The sequence below is a fragment of the Peromyscus californicus genome, unplaced genomic scaffold, assembly GCF_007827085.1.
Source record: "Peromyscus californicus insignis strain IS unplaced genomic scaffold, ASM782708v3 Scaffold_23__1_contigs__length_62951481, whole genome shotgun sequence".
Classification (NCBI taxonomy): Eukaryota; Metazoa; Chordata; class Mammalia; order Rodentia; family Cricetidae; genus Peromyscus; species Peromyscus californicus.
In genome coordinates this window covers 6,366,765-6,383,411 of record NW_026294534.1, presented here as the reverse complement: position 1 = coordinate 6,383,411, position 16,647 = coordinate 6,366,765, and the positions used below count along the sequence as shown (strand labels likewise).

Below are 16,647 nucleotides of genomic sequence, written 5' to 3'. Positions count from 1 at the left end.
TGCCACGTAGGACACCGGGAGGCTCTGGCTGGGAGCGGTCCCCGGACAGCTCTAACACGCGTCCCTTTGTGCCTGTGAGCGGCACGGACCTTCATCTGACAAGCAAACTGTCACTCTCACGTGACCCACGGGCCTACGTGTAAACATTTCCCAGACACTTTAGGACGTTTAGAGCTGGAAGGGGACAAAGAGGCACTATTTCTGGGATGCCTGTCATGGCATATGCCTGATTTATAAAAGCTGTCCTTGGGCCAGTGGGATGGCTCAGGGGGTAAGGGTGCTTGCTTCCATGACCGACAACCCAAGCCCAGTCCCTCCATGGAAGGAGAGAACTCACCTCCCCTACATGCACCCTGGCACACCCAGCTCCCAGTCAGTTGTGTGTGTACACACACAATAAATGTAATTTAAAAAATACCCACGAAGCTTTGCTTGGAGCAGAGAGCTTGGTGTTAATTCCATTCTCTCAATTTCTGAGTTTAAGCATTTCTAAAGACACAGAGCACAGATGGCCCTGGGGTTGAGTGTGGTCATGGGAGCCCAATGTTTAGTGTCAGGGTCTTGTAACCTTTTACATGGCCCCATGGCAGCCAGCAACAGGACATGAGGACACTTGTGTATGTCCTTCTGGCCTGCTTATATCCTCTGTAGAGTGATTAAAGAAAGGCCAGAGACCTCCCTGGAAGCTTCAGGTCACTTTTCTGTGAGGATATCCACTCTTTGCTGAGGAGTGTGTCTGGCTTATGGCCAGTGGATTCCACAGCTGCAAACCTGTACTTAGAGTGTCCTGTGACCACAGTCAGCCCCTGACATATCTATCCCTGTATACCCATGGGGCCCACAATGTTAGCAGCCTACAGAGAGATTCCTATCCTTGCAATCTGGCAACTTGGCCCCGAGTGCTGGTGGTCACTTGTCTGTCTTCCTGGAAAGAGATTCCCTTACCTGGTAACCCTGGCACCCCTGGCCAGCCGTAATCCCCCTTGTCACCGGGTACTCCGCTCCGTCCCGGCTCTCCCTGTGGCCCTTGCAGCCCTGTGAGTCCTGGAAAACCTGTGGGGAAATGTGCAGGTAAGTCTGAACATGTGGAGACCTTGCAGGTGCAGCAGGCCTCTGGGGAAGCTCCCAGGAGGTCCTAACTGGCCCTGTGCATTCCCCATGACTAAGCGCTCCCATAGCCCACATGGCGCCGCTATGTATTGCTGGTCTCCAGACAGAGCCAGGCACGGGGGCAGTATGTACAGGCCGGTCTCCTGGACGTGACTGCAGTGGAGGAGGAAATGGCAAAGGTGGCTGGCCACTTGCTGCGGGTCCCAGGGGGCCACACCCCTGGCCAGGCTGTGGCTACAGTCTCACCTGTCTGTCCTTTGAGTCCAGGAGAGCCCTGGCCTCCAGGTACGCCTGTTATCCCGGGAAATCCAACTTCACCTTGGGCTCCTTTCTCTCCAAAGAATCCCTTGAGACCTGGAACCAGAGATTTGCTGTGTGGAGTGAGCGTGCTTTTTAGGAATGACACATGGTGGCGTGTGGCTGCATCTGCTGCTCCCAGACATGGGGGCTGCTTCTGGCTGCAGTCACTTCCAGGAGACGATGGCGGGGGAGCTCTTGGGTTTGTCCCCCAGTTCAGTAAGTGATTCAGACTCGTTCATGCAGTGGCTCGGAAGACCTCAGTCATTCACTGTAGTCTCTTATGGCAACACTCAGCCAGGCCCAGAGACAATGCTCTGGGCTGTCGGTGATTGAAGAAACGAAATAACTTGTGTACCTGGAATTCCGGTGACTCCCCGTTCCCCCTTCAGGCCCGGGCTTCCTGGTAAGTTCACAGTATCCCCGATATCACCTGTGACACGCAGAGAAGATGATGAGATCTAGGGAATTAGCTTCGGGCCTTCTACTGTGCAGTCTGGCTCCAAATGCCCAGCAGCACCCCCAGGCCGATGACACCTCACACCAGCAGGAGCTAAGCTCTGGCCTCCCTTCTTCCACTGCCCCAGTGACACTTACCAAAGTCCCCAGTGGGGCCAGTCTCGCCAAAAAACCCTGCTCTTCCTGGAGCACCCTTTTCACCCTAAGACAAAATCGAGCAGAAACAATATTGAAGCTTCGTGCACTAAAAACCCAGGACAGGGCCATGGTCGCTGGGGAGCCCTCAGGCCGCCACTGACAGGCACAGGGAGCCTTGTCTTTATATTGGCTCATGGCTTATAAAACAGCCTTTGCTGCTCCCAAATCTGTGGCTCCATCCCAGAGCAGAGGAGGGGAGTGGATCGTATAAGACCGGCAGACAGAGGCACCCACTCACCCTGCTTCCCGTGAATCCTGGGAATCCGGTAATTCCAGGAGGGCCAATCACCCCCTGCTGCCCTGGCAAGCCTGGTATTCCAGGGACTCCGATGTCACCCTTGACTCCTTTGATGTAACCAGGCCTCCCCGGTAGCCCGGGGATCCCAGACAGCCCTGGGACCCCAGGCATTCCTTGGACACCTGCAGGAAGAGCAGTGAGGCCTGGTGAGGGCAGGACCCTTTTCTCCCCATGCTGGCAACTTCACTCCAGACACATCTCCCAGTGTGCAGAGCTGCAAACCACAGCACAGAAAAGGGGCTCGGCTCTGGTGTCAGGAACAGCCCCAAGTATAACTGGGGGAGACGCTGAGGGGTGGGGAGGCTTAGAGCACCGGGTAAGCCTGGCAGAGGGCAGGGCTGTCCTGGAGTCAAGGCAGGGTCCCCAGGCAGGGCCCCCCAGGCAGGGTCCCCAGCTGTGCCGTGCCTCACCTTTCACCCCGAGGTAGCCTTTCAGGCCCATGGGCCCTTCATCTCCTTTCTCTCCTTTGATATCCTTCATCCCCGGCTGGATGATAGGAGGTGGTCCTGGGGGGCCCATGTCCCCTCGGTTTCCTGGAAGGAAACAGAATTCTGTCATTTCCCAAGACCTCCCCACCCCCGAAGGTGAGGGAATCACACACTAAACTGGCTGTTGAGCAAGGGGATGGGTATCCAGGGCGGACCACAGCCCCGGGAGGCTGCTGGAGCCACAGTGAGGGAGGGAGACGGCAGGGCACAGGGCAACTGCATTTTAACTTAATTTGAATTCTTAGCCCTCTGCTCTGTTTTGTTTGAGATAAGGTTCCACATAGTCCAGGCTGCCCTCGAGCTCACTAAACAGATCTCCCCGTGCCCTGGGATTACGAGCATGCCCAGGCCTAATTTAACTTTAAACCATCAACTTTTGCTCTATGTCCTGAAATATCTAAGTTAGCATGGAATTTTACCCAAAAACACAGGTTTGGGTTAAAATCTTGGAAGAACTGTTTTGCTAAAAATCTGTTAAAATTGTAACTTTTAGCTAGGTGCAGCAGGATAGCCCTGCCATTCCAGTTATAGGGAGACTGAGGTGGGAAGTTTGAACGCAGGAGTTCAAGACCAGTCTAGGCAACATACTAAGAGTCTATCTCAAGAAAAGAAAATGATATACTAAAATGAACCCAGTTCTTTGGGATCTCTCTCTCTCTGGGAATTCAGCCCTGATCTTCATGCACATGATGTAGGCAAGCACATAACTGAGCTGTAGCCCAGCCTTAACCCATAAGATGCTTTCATTGTCATTTGGAGACAAGCTCTTGCTCTGTAGCCCTGGCTGGTCCCCTATGTAGACTAGGCTGTCCTCCAACTCACACAGAGCCTGTTTCTGCCTGGTTTCCTTTCCTTGCTTTTCTTTCTTTTTTCCATCCGTTCTTTTAAAGCATCCTTGTTGATATAAGATTTATATACCATGCAACTCACTGTTTTTGAGATAGGGTATGGTGATATTTTATTTGTATTAAAATGTTATTTGTATGTTAATAAATAAAGTTGCCCGGGGGTCAGAGCTATTAGCAAGCCATAGGAAAGCAGGGCAGTGGTGGCGTACGCTTGTAATTCCAGCACTTGGTAGGCAGAGCTGGGTAAGTCTCTGTGTGTTGAGGGATACAGCCGTTATTGGATACACATGCCTTTAATCTTAATACCAATCATGGAAAACCTGGAGGCCTATACAGACAGGCTGTGAGGAGGCGGTCATGTGGTTGGGTTTACAACCAATGAGAATGCAGGACAGGAACTCTATATAAAGACTTTAACACAGGGGTAGCTCTGGTTCGGAGAGGTAGGACCACCGCAGGAGGAAGGGTAAGGTTTTAGCTCTTAGCTCTGACCTCTTGGCTTTCTTCTTTGCATTGGTTCTGTGTTTCTTATTTAATAAGAAGGTTGGTTACATCTACAACAGGGTCTCATTATACAGTTTTGGCTGTCCTACATACTCCCTATGTAGACCAGCCTAGCCTTGAACTCATAGAGATCCGCCTACTTCTGTCTCCCAAGTGCTGGGATTAAAGGTGTGCACCACTACACCGGGCTACAATTCACTGTTTTGTGTTTTTCTGTGTTTTTTTGAGACAGGGTTTCTCTGCACAGCCCTGGCTGTCCTGAAACTCGCTCTGTAGACCAGGCTGGCCTTGGCTTTGAACTCACAGAGATCCACCTGCCTCTGCCTCCCAAGTGTGGGATTAAGAGCGTGCACCACTACACCAGGCTACAACTCCTGTTTCACAGAGTGGAGTTTAATGGTTTTTAGTGTGTTCAGCTGTGCAGCCATCACCAAATCTAACCTTAGAACACTTTCCTCTGAGAGGGTTAAGCCCTGTAATCATTACCAGTCATCCTCCTGTCCCCGACCCCAGCCCTCGGAAACTGCTCATCTACTTTTATCTACAGGCCTGCTTACCCTGGACAAGTCACACACGGAACTATGGGAGCTGGAACCAGGATTTACTGCTTGTCCGATCTTGCATATTCTGTCCTGTGTCCATGCCACATTTTGTTTATCTGGGGGTGGGTGGCTGTTTGGGTTGCTTCCATTTCTGGTTATTATCAATAAAGCCGCTCTCAACACTTGCATAAAAACTTTTGCCCAGAGGTAAGTTTTCAATTATCTTTTCCAAGGAGAATTTCTGGGTAACTCCCTTCCATCTTCCTCCTTTGCCAAAGGCACACCCCCTTTTCTTTCTTGAGTCAGGGTCTCACTGTGTAGCTCTGGCTGTCCTTGAATTCACTATGTAGACCAGGCTGGCCTCGAACTCACAGACAGAGATCCAACTGCTTCTGCCTCCTGAGTGCGAGGATTAAAGGTGTGTGCCACCATGCCTGGCTGCCCTTTTCAGAGCACACTCCTCTCCACTCTTGGTGTACCACCTCACACTTGCTATGGGACAATTAGGATGGAGTGGGCTTTTGTGACCATCTTGTTATTTATTTGTTATGTATACAGTGTTCTGCCTGCATGTGTCCCTGCTTCTGGGGATGGACCCAAGGGCCACATGCTCTGCCACCGAGCTTCAGCAGCAGCCCCTTTTCATGTTTATTTCAAAGACATTTTATTTTTGAGCCAGGGTCCCCCTAAGTTCTGCAGGCTGGCCTGGAACTTTGAGCCTCTTGCCTGCACCTCCTGGGCAGACGGGGTCACAGGTGTCACTGCCGGGCCCGGCTCATTTCATTTGCCTGTTAATTAGCAGGAATTGTACAAAACCACAGGATTCCTCAGGACATTGTCATCCGCACCTACGACACACGTTGATCATAGTTCCTTATCCCTCTTCTCCCTCCTGTTGGTCCCCTTTCTCTTCATGGCTTTCGTATATTCTCATCACACACACACACGCACACGCACACACACATGCACGCATGCACATGCATGCTCGCACATATATGTGTATATGTATATATATTCATTCTACATCTGAGAGATAATGTGATAGTCGGATATGTGCCCTGCTGAGTCCAGCTTAACTGCCGAACGCAGAGACCTCTGGATCTTAAGCAAGGCCCTACCTTTAACACCCGGCTCTCCAGGTAGGCCCTTCAGACCAGGCACTCCGAAGAATCCAGCCTCTCCTTTGATTCCTGGGAACCCTGGTCTTCCCTTGAGTCCCAGCATGCCCTGGAAGCCGTCCATCCCCGGTGACCCTCGGTCGCCTTTGGAGGAAGGAGGGGAAGGTTAGTAGGGACTGAGTGTTGGGACAGTTCAGTCTCCTGCAGCCTTGACACTGCGGCCATGACACTCACACGGAGACTGCTAAGACCCTTGCCCTGAGCAGGGGTTTCTGGGAAAACCACTTTCTAAGAGTCATGTACAGACAGAGGATGTAGGGCCAGCTGTCTGCAGATAAGAGCCCATGAAGTCAGGTGGATGACAGTGTGAGGGTGGCACAGGAGAAGGTCCCATGAGGATTTCGAATGGGTCCCACAGACAAAAGTGACCCCGGTCTGGGCAGATGCCCAGGAATGTGGGGAGGTCACCAAGATACTTCCAGCAGTTTCCATCCATGAAGGATCACTTGCAATTGTTTCAGTGTGTGATATGACTTCAATTCCAGGGGTCAGGTGTTCGATAAAATCCACCATCAGCCCAGGATCTGACCCTGTTTTCAGCAGGTTCTGTCTAGAACCTTCCTTGTGTTGATAACCCTGAGGAAAAACCACCTTCCTTCCTTCCTTCCTTCCTTCCTTCCTTCCTTCCTTCCTTCCTTCCTTCCTTCCTTTCTTTCCTTTCTTTTCTTTTTTTTCCAGAGCTGAGGACCGAACCCAGGGCCTTGCGCTTGCTAGGCAAGTGCTCTACCACTGAGCTACATCCCCAACCCCGAAAAACCACCTTTCTAGGTCAGGTGACAAACTGGCTTGCTGAGGACATTAAGCAGCATCGAGGTTCCTGTGGCTTCAGGCCTGCAGGTGTGTGAGGTCAGCCTCCAGCCAGCTGTGGGGGCCCCTGGGATAGCTGCTTGAGTCAGAGTGTGACCCACCTCACAGCCCCACCGGAGGAAGTCCTTGCCTGACTTGACATTTACCTTTTTGCCCGGGGAGGCCAGGCATCCCCGCCATTCCTTTAAAGCCAGGGCTTCCGGGATGACCACGCTCGCCTGACATGCCGGCATCACCTCTGTCCCCAGACAGACCTTTCATGCCCACAGGGCCAGGGACACCAGGTTCCCCAGGTTCACCCCTGTCTCCAGGCAAACCTATCAGAGAGAGAAGCAAAATGAAAGGGCATAGAGGCAACCCTTACGATGCCTTCGAGAAGGTAAGTTTCCTTGGAGGAAAACAGAAAACTGTTCTGACAGAGGTGAGCTTAAAAATATGGCCTGGGAGCCCGGCAGGGAGAGACATCCCAGAGAGGTCACGTGACAAAGCTGGGGGCCGACCACGGAGGGAGAGTCCAGTGTGGCTCTCCCCAGGAATAGCTCCAAAAATAGGGACCCATGCTAATGGCGTGGTGGGCAGCAGGAAACCGCCAGCTTTGACAGGCACAATGACCCAGGGTTAGTCAAGAGCCGTTTTTTAGCAGAGAGACCGGCTGATGCTTGGTGGGCCCTGCTCCTTCCTGAGTCCCTGGCTCAGTCCTGACTCTGGAGAACTACCACTGTCCCCTTACACCCCCTACTGCCCAGGTTCCCTCATAGCAAGGAGCTGGTGGCCTTTTAAATCCCTCCCTTACTACATTTGTCTATTTCAAATCTCCAGCGGCCCCCAGCTTGGTATTCATCACCTTCTACCCTCTGCCCAATCTCCTTGCCCAGGCCACCGCCCCTCTCCTTCAAATAAGCTCTCAGCCTAGCCCTTGGGCGCTTGTGCGTCTGTTCTGGTTGCCCTGTTTCTTATGTACCCTGTTCCCACTCTCCTGCCACCCGCCTCCTTCTCAGTGCCAGGCTCTTCCTATTTGCATGACTCCTTGGCCTCTGAAAAGTGCATCACGCCCCGCTCCAGCCTCTGCCTGCCTTACCCTGACCAAACACAAGCTTGTTCACCAGTGAGACCATCCATCTAATAAAGCGTGGTTCATTTAGGGCCGGGCCTTTCTTTGTGTTTTTTCTCCTGGATCTTTATAGGCCATGTGTGGCACAAGGAGCTGCTACGCCTCTGGGAACATGTTAGCAGAAGGCCTGAACCTCCTTCTCAGCACTTGTCACTTTGTAAACCCGCGCACCAGCATGGCACGCTGGAGAGCCGGCTCCACTGTGGTCCAGGCAGCAGTTTTGGACACAGCCAAAGCCACATATCGGGACCCCTGAGACCAGGTACCAGGAAAAGCCTGGTTCGAAAGAGGATCTGTGTGCACAGTTGATTGCCTCAGAGACGGCGAAGGCCTCTGCAAAATGACCGCCCTACTGTGGCAAACCATCGATTTTCCCAAGTTTAGGGATAAACAGTCCACTAAGAACTTTCTCATTTGTCAGTGCATGGCACCTTTGTACGTTAAAAGGAAAAAAAAAGTTCTTAATGAGCAAAACAAAAAATTAGGGAGCCAGATCCAGTGGCTGCTTACACCTACAGTCTCAGCATTTGGGAGGCTGAGGCAGGAGAATTGCTTGAGCTCAGAAGTTTGAGACCAGCCTGGGCAACGTGGTTAGAGCATGTCTCATAAAATCATAACAAAAAAACCAAAAAAACCAAAAAAACAAACAAACTTTAGGAAACGTTTGCTGGTCCATGAGATGCAAATGTCTTGGGTCAGCTTTGTGCTGAGTGCCCTGGGAGAGCTAACCGGCCTGGGAGAGCCAACCGGCCCTGGGAGAGCTAACTGGCCCGGGAGAGCTAACCGGCCCGGGAGAGCTAACCGGCCTGGGAGAGCCAACCGGCCCTGGAGAGCCAACCGGCCCGGGAGAGCTAACCGGCCTGGGAGAGCTAACCGGCCCTGGGAGAGCTATCCGTCCCTGGGAGAGCTATCCGTCCCTGGGAGAGCTAACCGGCCCTGGTCTAGCAGGTCACCATTGTCTGCCTTTGGACATCTTTACCCCCGACCACCTTCCCTGCCACTCTGAATGTCTCCTCTCCACATCAGAGCAGGGGTTTTGAACCTTTGTAGTGAAATTTTCTGTTTTCTCTAAGAAATCACACGTAGGCCCTCAACATACACAACAGGTGGCCAGGTTCAGCTGCCCACTCCAGCCGCTTAAATTCTTTTTGACAAAATATAGGACCTGTTTTTGGAACCCCTTGTAGCTCTTGGGGGATCCTTGGAATACAGGTTGATGAATCTCCAGGGAAAGACCATGTCTGGTTGGTTGTTAGCACCAGGGAGAACTCCATGTGTTTCCGGGGTGCTGGAGTCTTACCTCCAAGGCCGGGGGAGCCTGGCAGCCCCAAGGGCCCCTCTCGGCCAGGAGCTCCTGGGAATCCATGTTGTCCTGGAGGTCCAGAGAGTCCTGGCTGTCCCGAAGGTCCTGGGAAGCCTGGCTGACCCTTAAGCCCTGGCATCCCGGGCATCCCTTGGCTTCCTGCAGGAGTCAGAGACAAGAGCTGTGAGACCATTTCTGCTTTATTCATCACAGACAGCTCCTACTCTATCAGACTCAGTCTATAAAAATATCAGTAGGAGTCAGGACTGCAGAGAGCATGCCACAAGGGAGCAGAGCTAAAGCCACAAAACGCGTGAGTCACTGGGACACAGAGACCAGCGTCTTGAGTGTTTCCTTCTGCCTTTGCTACTGCGTGAATATTCCAGAAAGAGAATCTCGGTGGCTGCTGCACTGTAAATCCTTCCTTAGCTCTTTCTGCTTGGCCAATATCAGCATTCGGCCACATTTAAAAATACTCCTGATGCCTGGGCAGAGAGCTCAGCGGTTGAGGTCTAGCCCTGCTCTTGCGGAAGACCTGACGCCACTTCCCAGAGTCTGTGTAACTCCAGCTCCAGGGGCTCTGGCGCCCTCTTCTGGCCTCCTTGTGTACCTGCCCTCGCTTGTATCCTTCCACAGGCACACCCACATAAACATAATTAAAAATATAAAAGATCTTAAAAGTATTTTCTTTGCAGACACTTAGGTGGCTGTGTGTACAAGTAAAGTATCCAATCGTATGGACTCATGGGGTGTGTTCCAGTCCCTTCTACCAGCCACCCGCTCTCAAGGCAGTACTGTGAGGAAGAATATAGCGTGGTGCACACATCCAATGGCTGTGTTACAGATGTTCTTCAGTACCCTAGAAATTGAAGAAGCAAGTCAGTGCAAACACCAGCCTTTCTAATGCATTGCACCGAGTTCCACTATGACACCAATTCACTAATCTGCCCCAGTATTACTCTTTACACTTAGGCAAAACCAGGCACCTTCAGATGGGGTGGGGACTGGTGTGGGCTGTGGCTGCAGCTTTTGATTATTAACAGCACTGAGTGGTCCCAGTCTTTGCTTTTGGGTAACTTCATTCTCTGGACATTCTGCTGTTTTTCTTACAGATGTTAGTCCTCCTCATGAGACGCATGCTAACAGCCTACATTGTTGAATTTCCCTTCATATAAACTTTAGTTCACTGTTCAAACTTCAATTTTGTTTTCAATATGTAGACAATTAATGTGTTTGGAAATGGGATGCATTTTGGCATGCGGTGATATGCACGCACATGTGAGTTCGTTGTGTGCATGTGTGCTCGTGCAGTTTTTTTCTCTTGGTTGTGTTTGCCACGCCCCACCCTGCCAAGTGGCTACTGTCCTCCAATTCTTTCTTTAACATTTGGCCTCTGACCCCCTTATATTTGGACATTTTCTTGTTTATTGACTGATTGATTGATTCACTGATTGATTGGTGTGTACAAGGCCAGGCTGTCAAGTTCTGATCTGTGTATTTACTCACTTAACCCATAGCCTCCAGATGGGCAGTGGGAGAAGATGCAGGGGACGGATGCAGAAGGGACTGGGTCTGTCCTGGCTGCCACAGGACCTGAAGTCAGGTATCCTGACTCTTTAGTGTCTAGGGAGAGGTTGGATGGGCAGGTGGTGGATTTGCAGTATAAGTCTGCAGCGGAGGTCAGAAATGGTGGCTCAGGCCTGTAACCTTAGCACTCAGAGGTTCAACGCAGAAGGACTGTGAGTTTGAGGCCAGCCTGGGCTGCATGGTGAGGCTATCTCAAGAAAATGAATTAAGAAGAAAAAGAAAAGGGTTTGAAGCCAGATTCCCTGAGGAGCATAGATGTAATGCTGGCTCCCTGGCACCCAGGAAATGAGGACACAGTTTTCAAATAGCTATCTTTAGAGTGAAGAGCTGGTAGTGGCGGTGTTGGCGGGGAGGATGGCTCATGGGTAGGAAGAGCCTTGCCAAAGCAGGCAGGCAACATGGTCAGCGGAGAGTCCTGACAGAACATCAGGCACCCTCCCTGAGAAGCACTTTAGGCCACAAGTGATTAGACCACAGGCGGCGGCCCATCCAGCAGTTTCTGGGATATGTCCTTCCCAATTTTCACACCAACTACAGGTCTGAGGAGAAGGCGGCAAGTCTGCATGGTGAGCTGAGGAACTAGAGCCCAGAGATCCATGGGTCTGTCTGTGAAAGGTCTCAGGGTCACTGTCTCCTGGCCATGGAAGGTTAATAAGTTAACACTCCACAGCTGTGCTGGGACTGAGTGAAAGTAGAACAAGACCGAATTCTCTCACACATGCACCATGAGCTTCTAACCAAAGCCCCTGAGAGAGGGGAGATGCACTCACCCTGGGGGGCTGCAGTGCAGCTGGGTCACACCCCTCCACCTGTCAAGTGACTCACCTCTGAATCCAGGGGGTCCTCTTTCTCCCGGAGGCCCTTTTAGCCCAGGGTGTCCTGGTAATCCAGCATCTCCCCGGGGGCCGGGTTGGGCCCCTAGGACTTCTCCTGGAATCCCTCTGTCCCCAGGGGGTCCAGTTGGTCCTGGAAGTCCAATGGGGCCTGGGAGTCCGTCTGGGCCAGGGAGGCCTGTGGCACCTTTGGATCCTCGGGGTCCCATGAACCCTAAAACAAAACCAGGGTGGTACCCTTAGCCACAGGTCTGCATTGTCATGTTCTGAGAAAGAGCCAGTGTGTGGCGCGGCCCTGGAGGGTCGCTCTGCAGCCTGAGCGCCTGCCCACCGCCCTTTTGGAGCTTGGACCTCTCAACGTCATTAAACCGCTTTGATTTCCTTCACCATCAGCTTTCAAACTCTTTGTTGCATCAAAACATGGATGGCATGGTGAAAATAAACCCCTCAGACCTAGAGGTGTTTGTTGGTTAATGGGGAGTGAGTGGGAAAGCTGTGGACAGCTGTCACAGGGACATCCTGTGTGGCCCTGATGAGGGACCATCAGACTGTGTGCTTAATCTTTTTGAGGTGGAGTCTCACTGTGTATCCCTGGCTGGCTTGGAACTCGTTATGTAGCCCAGGCTGGTCTCTGCTCACAAGTATCTGCCTGCCTTTGCCTCCTGAGTGCTGGGATTAGAGGTGTGCGCCGCCACGTCGGGCACTGTGTGCTTATTCTTAACTATCTACCCATTTGGACTAAGGAAATCCTGGGGGAACTAGAAGGTGGCTCAGTGGTTAAGAGCGTAGTCAGCTCTTGCAGAGAACCTAGTACCCACACGGTGGCTCACAACCATCTTTAACTCCAGTTCCAGGGGATTTGATGCCCCCTCTTCTAGTCTCTTTGGTACCAGGCATGCATGTGGTACACATATCTACATGCAGGCAAATACTCTTACACATTAAAAAATATAAAATAAAAGCGTGGAGAATTAGCGGAGCAGATCTTGGTATTTCCTGAAAGGATGAGGTCACCAGGGTACTGAACTAATCAATATGTTAGTTCCTTTATGGATTAATAACATAATGGCATTGTTGGGAGGTGGTGAAGGTAGGCTATGGGGCCTAGCTGGGGAAGTAGGGATCTGTTCTTGGTGGCTACATCTTTCCCTGGATCTTCCTGTATTGCCCCTTTCTCTGCTTCCTGGCCACCATGATGTGAACAGCTATGCTCTGCTCACCCCACCGTGATGAATGGATACCTATGAAGCCATGAGCGAAAATAGATTCTCCCCATTGTGGATTGTTTTCTCAGGTGGGCAGGTCATGCAAACCTAACTACCGACTGGTAGCCAATGGTGACCGGGCTGTCTATATGTTCAGAATACTCCCAGGAGGGGACAGTGCTAGGATGTTCACTAGCCACGAAGGACATCTCCCTGTGTCACATCTGCTGCTCCCATCAGATCTCTGCAGCAATCCAGCACAACAAGGATTAAAAAAAGAAGTCAAGGATTTTCAACTTCAAAAGAGCATGGAGAGCAGTTAGCAATCCTGGAAGATGACTGATCTGGGTGGACCTGATCACACACAAGAGCCATTCCCTCAGCATAAGGGCACAAGCCAAGTTGACTCACCTGGGGGTCCTGGGAAGCCTTCACGACCTGGGTCTCCTGGAAAGCCCTTGAGACCTGGTGCTCCAGAACCTCCTGGGAATCCTGGGGTTCCTCTGGTGCCTTTGATACCTAGACACCCAAGGAAACCACAGCCCTGTCAGACCCTCTGAGGACCAATGGGATGTGATCCAGCTTCACAGTGAACCAATGAGGTCTATCAAGGAACTGGGAAGCGATGAAGTTAGGGGAGCCAATGTAAGACGGCTCTTGCTGTATGTTCCCCAGGCAGAGCAGGGGCCCAGGGTTTACTATGTATATTCTTTCTCTTTTCTTTCAGTGTTTACTATGTATATTCTTTTCTTTCTTTCTTTCTTTCTTTCATTCATTCTTTTTTTTTTTTTTTTTTTTTTTAGGTTTTTCAAGACAGGGTTTCTGTGTAGCCCTAGCTGTCCTGGAACTCACTTTGTAGACCAGGCTGGCCTTGAACTCATGTGAATCTGCCCGCCTCTGTCTCCTGAGTGCTGAGACTAAAGGTGTGCGCCACCACTTCCCAGCACCATGTACATTCTTCATGGTGTTTTTTTTTTTTTTTTTTTTCCCCGAGACAGGGTTTCTCTGTGTAGCTTTGAGCCTTTCCTGGATCTCACCCTGTAGACCAAGCTGGCCTCAAACTCACAGAGATCCGCCTGCCTCTGCCTCCCAAGTGCTGGGATTAAAGGCGTGTGCCACCACCGCCCAGCCTTCTTTATGGTGTGCTTAAGAGCTAGCTTCCCTGGGAAGTGACCACAGTTGTGGCTGCTTTGAGATGGCAGAACCCCACTGTATCCAGAGATGAGGAGGCACGCAAGGCCAGTCGAGGGGAAACCCAAGGTGGGAAGCAGAAACCCCAGGCCATGACATGAAGGCTGAATATTACCTGTGGGGCCTGGGGGTCCTTGCTGGCCAGGTGATCCTGTGGGGCCTCCAACGCAACCTGGAGACAGAGGAGAGGCGGGTGAGCTGAAGTGATGTCAATGCTGAAGCTCATTGCCTGGGTACCACTGTGGTCAGAAGCAGCCAGGAACATCGGCTGCCACTTACTTAATGACCTAATGGTTCTTGGCTCTGATGCAAACAGAAGTGGAGTTTCGTCATGTAAAGAAGTCAGATTATTAGCATTAGGTGCAAATGAAGTCAGTCTAATAAAAACTGGGGTACTGTGGGGGCAAACACTTTTTTCTCACAGGGACAATAGCCCTGACTCAGCCAAATCATTGTGAACCCCCACAGGTCCAGGGGGACAGGTTTCTTCCACCTGAGAGCATCTGTCAGGGATGGACACACTTTGTGACTGCTAAAGGAAACCTTTGGTTTCTTTGTGAATGTTCATTGTTCAGAGTTAGCCACCTCGATTAGCTGCTTTGAGCAGGCGCAAAGTTAAACACGGTGTCACGGTGTGGGTAGGAATGGCCCCTGTAGGCTCACGTGTTGCATGTGTGGTCATCAGGGGAGGCACTGCTTGAGAGGGACTAAGAGGTGTGACCTTGTTGATGTTTGTGTGGCCTTGTTGAAGGGAATGTGTCCCTGGGGGTGGGCTTTGGGGTTTCAAAAGCTCAAGCCAGGCCCAGTGTCTCTCTCTTCCTGCTGCCCATGGATCTGAATTTAGGGTTCCCAGCTACTTCCTCAGCACCATGCCTGCCTGTGTGCTGCCATGCTTCCCGCCATGGTGGAAATGGACTGAACCTCTGAAGCTGTGAGCGAGTCCTCAGTGAAATGCCCTCTCTTCTAAGGGTCGCCTTGGTCATGGCATCGCTTCACAGCAACAGAACATTAAGACCAGGGCTGCAGATGTTACTGGGGCCTGGGATGCTGCTACCCAGCTGGCCTCTCTGCCGAGTGCCTTTTACTAAATAAAGGAAGACATCTTGCAAGCATGGCTGTTCTGGGCATCCTTCTTGCCCATCTGCATGAGAACACAGGCCAGGCTCCCATGGGGCTCTTGCCATGGAGTCCCACACTTTACCATCCGGAGTGGTAACACAGTCTGGAGACACTTGCTCGTCATCACCGTACCTGGCTGAACGACCACTTGCTGGCCGTCTCCAATGGGCCTTTTCACACCTGTGTCACAGTCTGGGGAGACACAAACGAAGGGAGGCGGCAAGGTGAGAACCGGCGAAAGCCATCGACTTACCCAGGTGTGTGCACGTGTCTGAGTGTGCATTTGTACATGTGGTCCTGGGCAGGTCGGGCAGGGGTGACCTCATTTGCCCAAAGAAGTTCTACATTCCAGCTACCTAGCAGAGAAGGCAGTGGTCCCGAGGATCCTGCAGCGCGCATCTGGCCCATGTACTGTGAACAGATGTGGAGCATGAAGCTCCTGCCTGGTTCCCTGGGCACACATGCAGGGGTCTAGAGGAGCAGGGGACACAGCCACGCTGACTGTCCCAGGCCTCAGGAGGATGAGAGCAGGACTCCTTCATACCTATCTGTCCTGGGGTTCCTGGGGTTCCTGGAGGACCAGGTAAGCCTGGAGGTCCTGGAAATCCAGCATCACCAGGGAAGCCACGCTCGCCTTTCGGGCCTGGTAAGCCCTGTCCTGGAGGACCCACTTCTCCTGGAAAGCCCTTGGTTCCAGGTAAGCCAGGGAGACCTGCGTCCCCTGGAGGGCCTTTGATGCCATCGCCCTGTAAGAGAATCCCAGTCACCTTCAAATGCACACAGACACCAGAGTCAGCTACGGCTTCCCAGTTCCCCTTCCCTATTTTGCTGGAATTCTGTGCTGTAGGTCAAACACAGGAGAGCTGGGAGGGAAATGTCTACACAAGTGACCGAGTCAAAGTTAGGTTTTATAGCCTCACCACCAATCAGCACAGTGGAGGGCTGGCCAGCCCAGGAGACACACATTTATATTCAGGGCCATGGGCATAGGTGCTCCAGTCCATCTATTGGAATTAGCATGTGTGACAGACATGTCTGTTGTTCACGAGGGAGAGCATCCTTAGGGGAAAGGGAGAGCATTGGAAAAGAAGGAGCCATGTGCTCTTAGAATAAGGATCGACTGGAATGAGCACAGGCTAGGGCATGTCCTGTGGTGATGATCCAGCCAGCGGGGGGCACTTGGGTGGGCAATGGAGGGATCAAGGTAGGGAATGTGAGCTCTGGGCAGTGGGAAGGGGCAATGTTCACATGGTAGCACCCACCAGGGCCCCAGTGTCTGTGCCATATATAGCTAATGAGATGCTGCTTGTGCCAGCATGCCTGTAGAGTCATGGATGAAAGGGGACCTCTGATGGTAGGTAGGCAGGAGCTGGTGAGAGGTCAGCCTGCTTATGACATTACTTTGCTCCTTTGCATTCAAAGGTAAGAGAGTATTACAGGAATTATTATTATTAGTGGGCCAAGCTCTCTTTCTGTTTGTGGGGCTCTCAAAGCATGTGTGCATCCATATTTTAGCCTCTCTAGTGTGTGTGTGTGTGTGTGTGTGTGTATGTGTGTGTGTGTGTGTGT

At 51.8% G+C, this 16,647-nt stretch overlaps 1 protein-coding gene across 2 annotated transcripts in view; it reads right to left on the bottom strand.

Annotated features, from left to right (window-relative positions):
• Positions 1 to 16,647, bottom strand: part of Col4a2 (collagen type IV alpha 2 chain) — a 142,863-nt gene that overhangs the window by 9,668 nt on the left and 116,548 nt on the right. For both annotated transcript variants that reach the window (XM_052751637.1, XM_052751636.1), the window contains exons 25-38: positions 15,623 to 15,824; positions 15,211 to 15,270; positions 14,075 to 14,131; positions 13,180 to 13,287; positions 11,556 to 11,777; positions 9,141 to 9,302; positions 6,876 to 7,046; positions 5,863 to 6,006; positions 2,773 to 2,895; positions 2,303 to 2,484; positions 2,005 to 2,068; positions 1,766 to 1,840; positions 1,357 to 1,464; positions 946 to 1,053 (exon numbers count right to left, since the gene is read on the bottom strand). In XM_052751637.1, the coding sequence (XP_052607597.1) occupies positions 946 to 1,053; positions 1,357 to 1,464; positions 1,766 to 1,840; positions 2,005 to 2,068; positions 2,303 to 2,484; positions 2,773 to 2,895; positions 5,863 to 6,006; positions 6,876 to 7,046; positions 9,141 to 9,302; positions 11,556 to 11,777; positions 13,180 to 13,287; positions 14,075 to 14,131; positions 15,211 to 15,270; positions 15,623 to 15,824 (1,786 nt within the window). The remainder of the gene's footprint in view (positions 1 to 945; positions 1,054 to 1,356; positions 1,465 to 1,765; positions 1,841 to 2,004; positions 2,069 to 2,302; positions 2,485 to 2,772; positions 2,896 to 5,862; positions 6,007 to 6,875; positions 7,047 to 9,140; positions 9,303 to 11,555; positions 11,778 to 13,179; positions 13,288 to 14,074; positions 14,132 to 15,210; positions 15,271 to 15,622; positions 15,825 to 16,647) is intronic.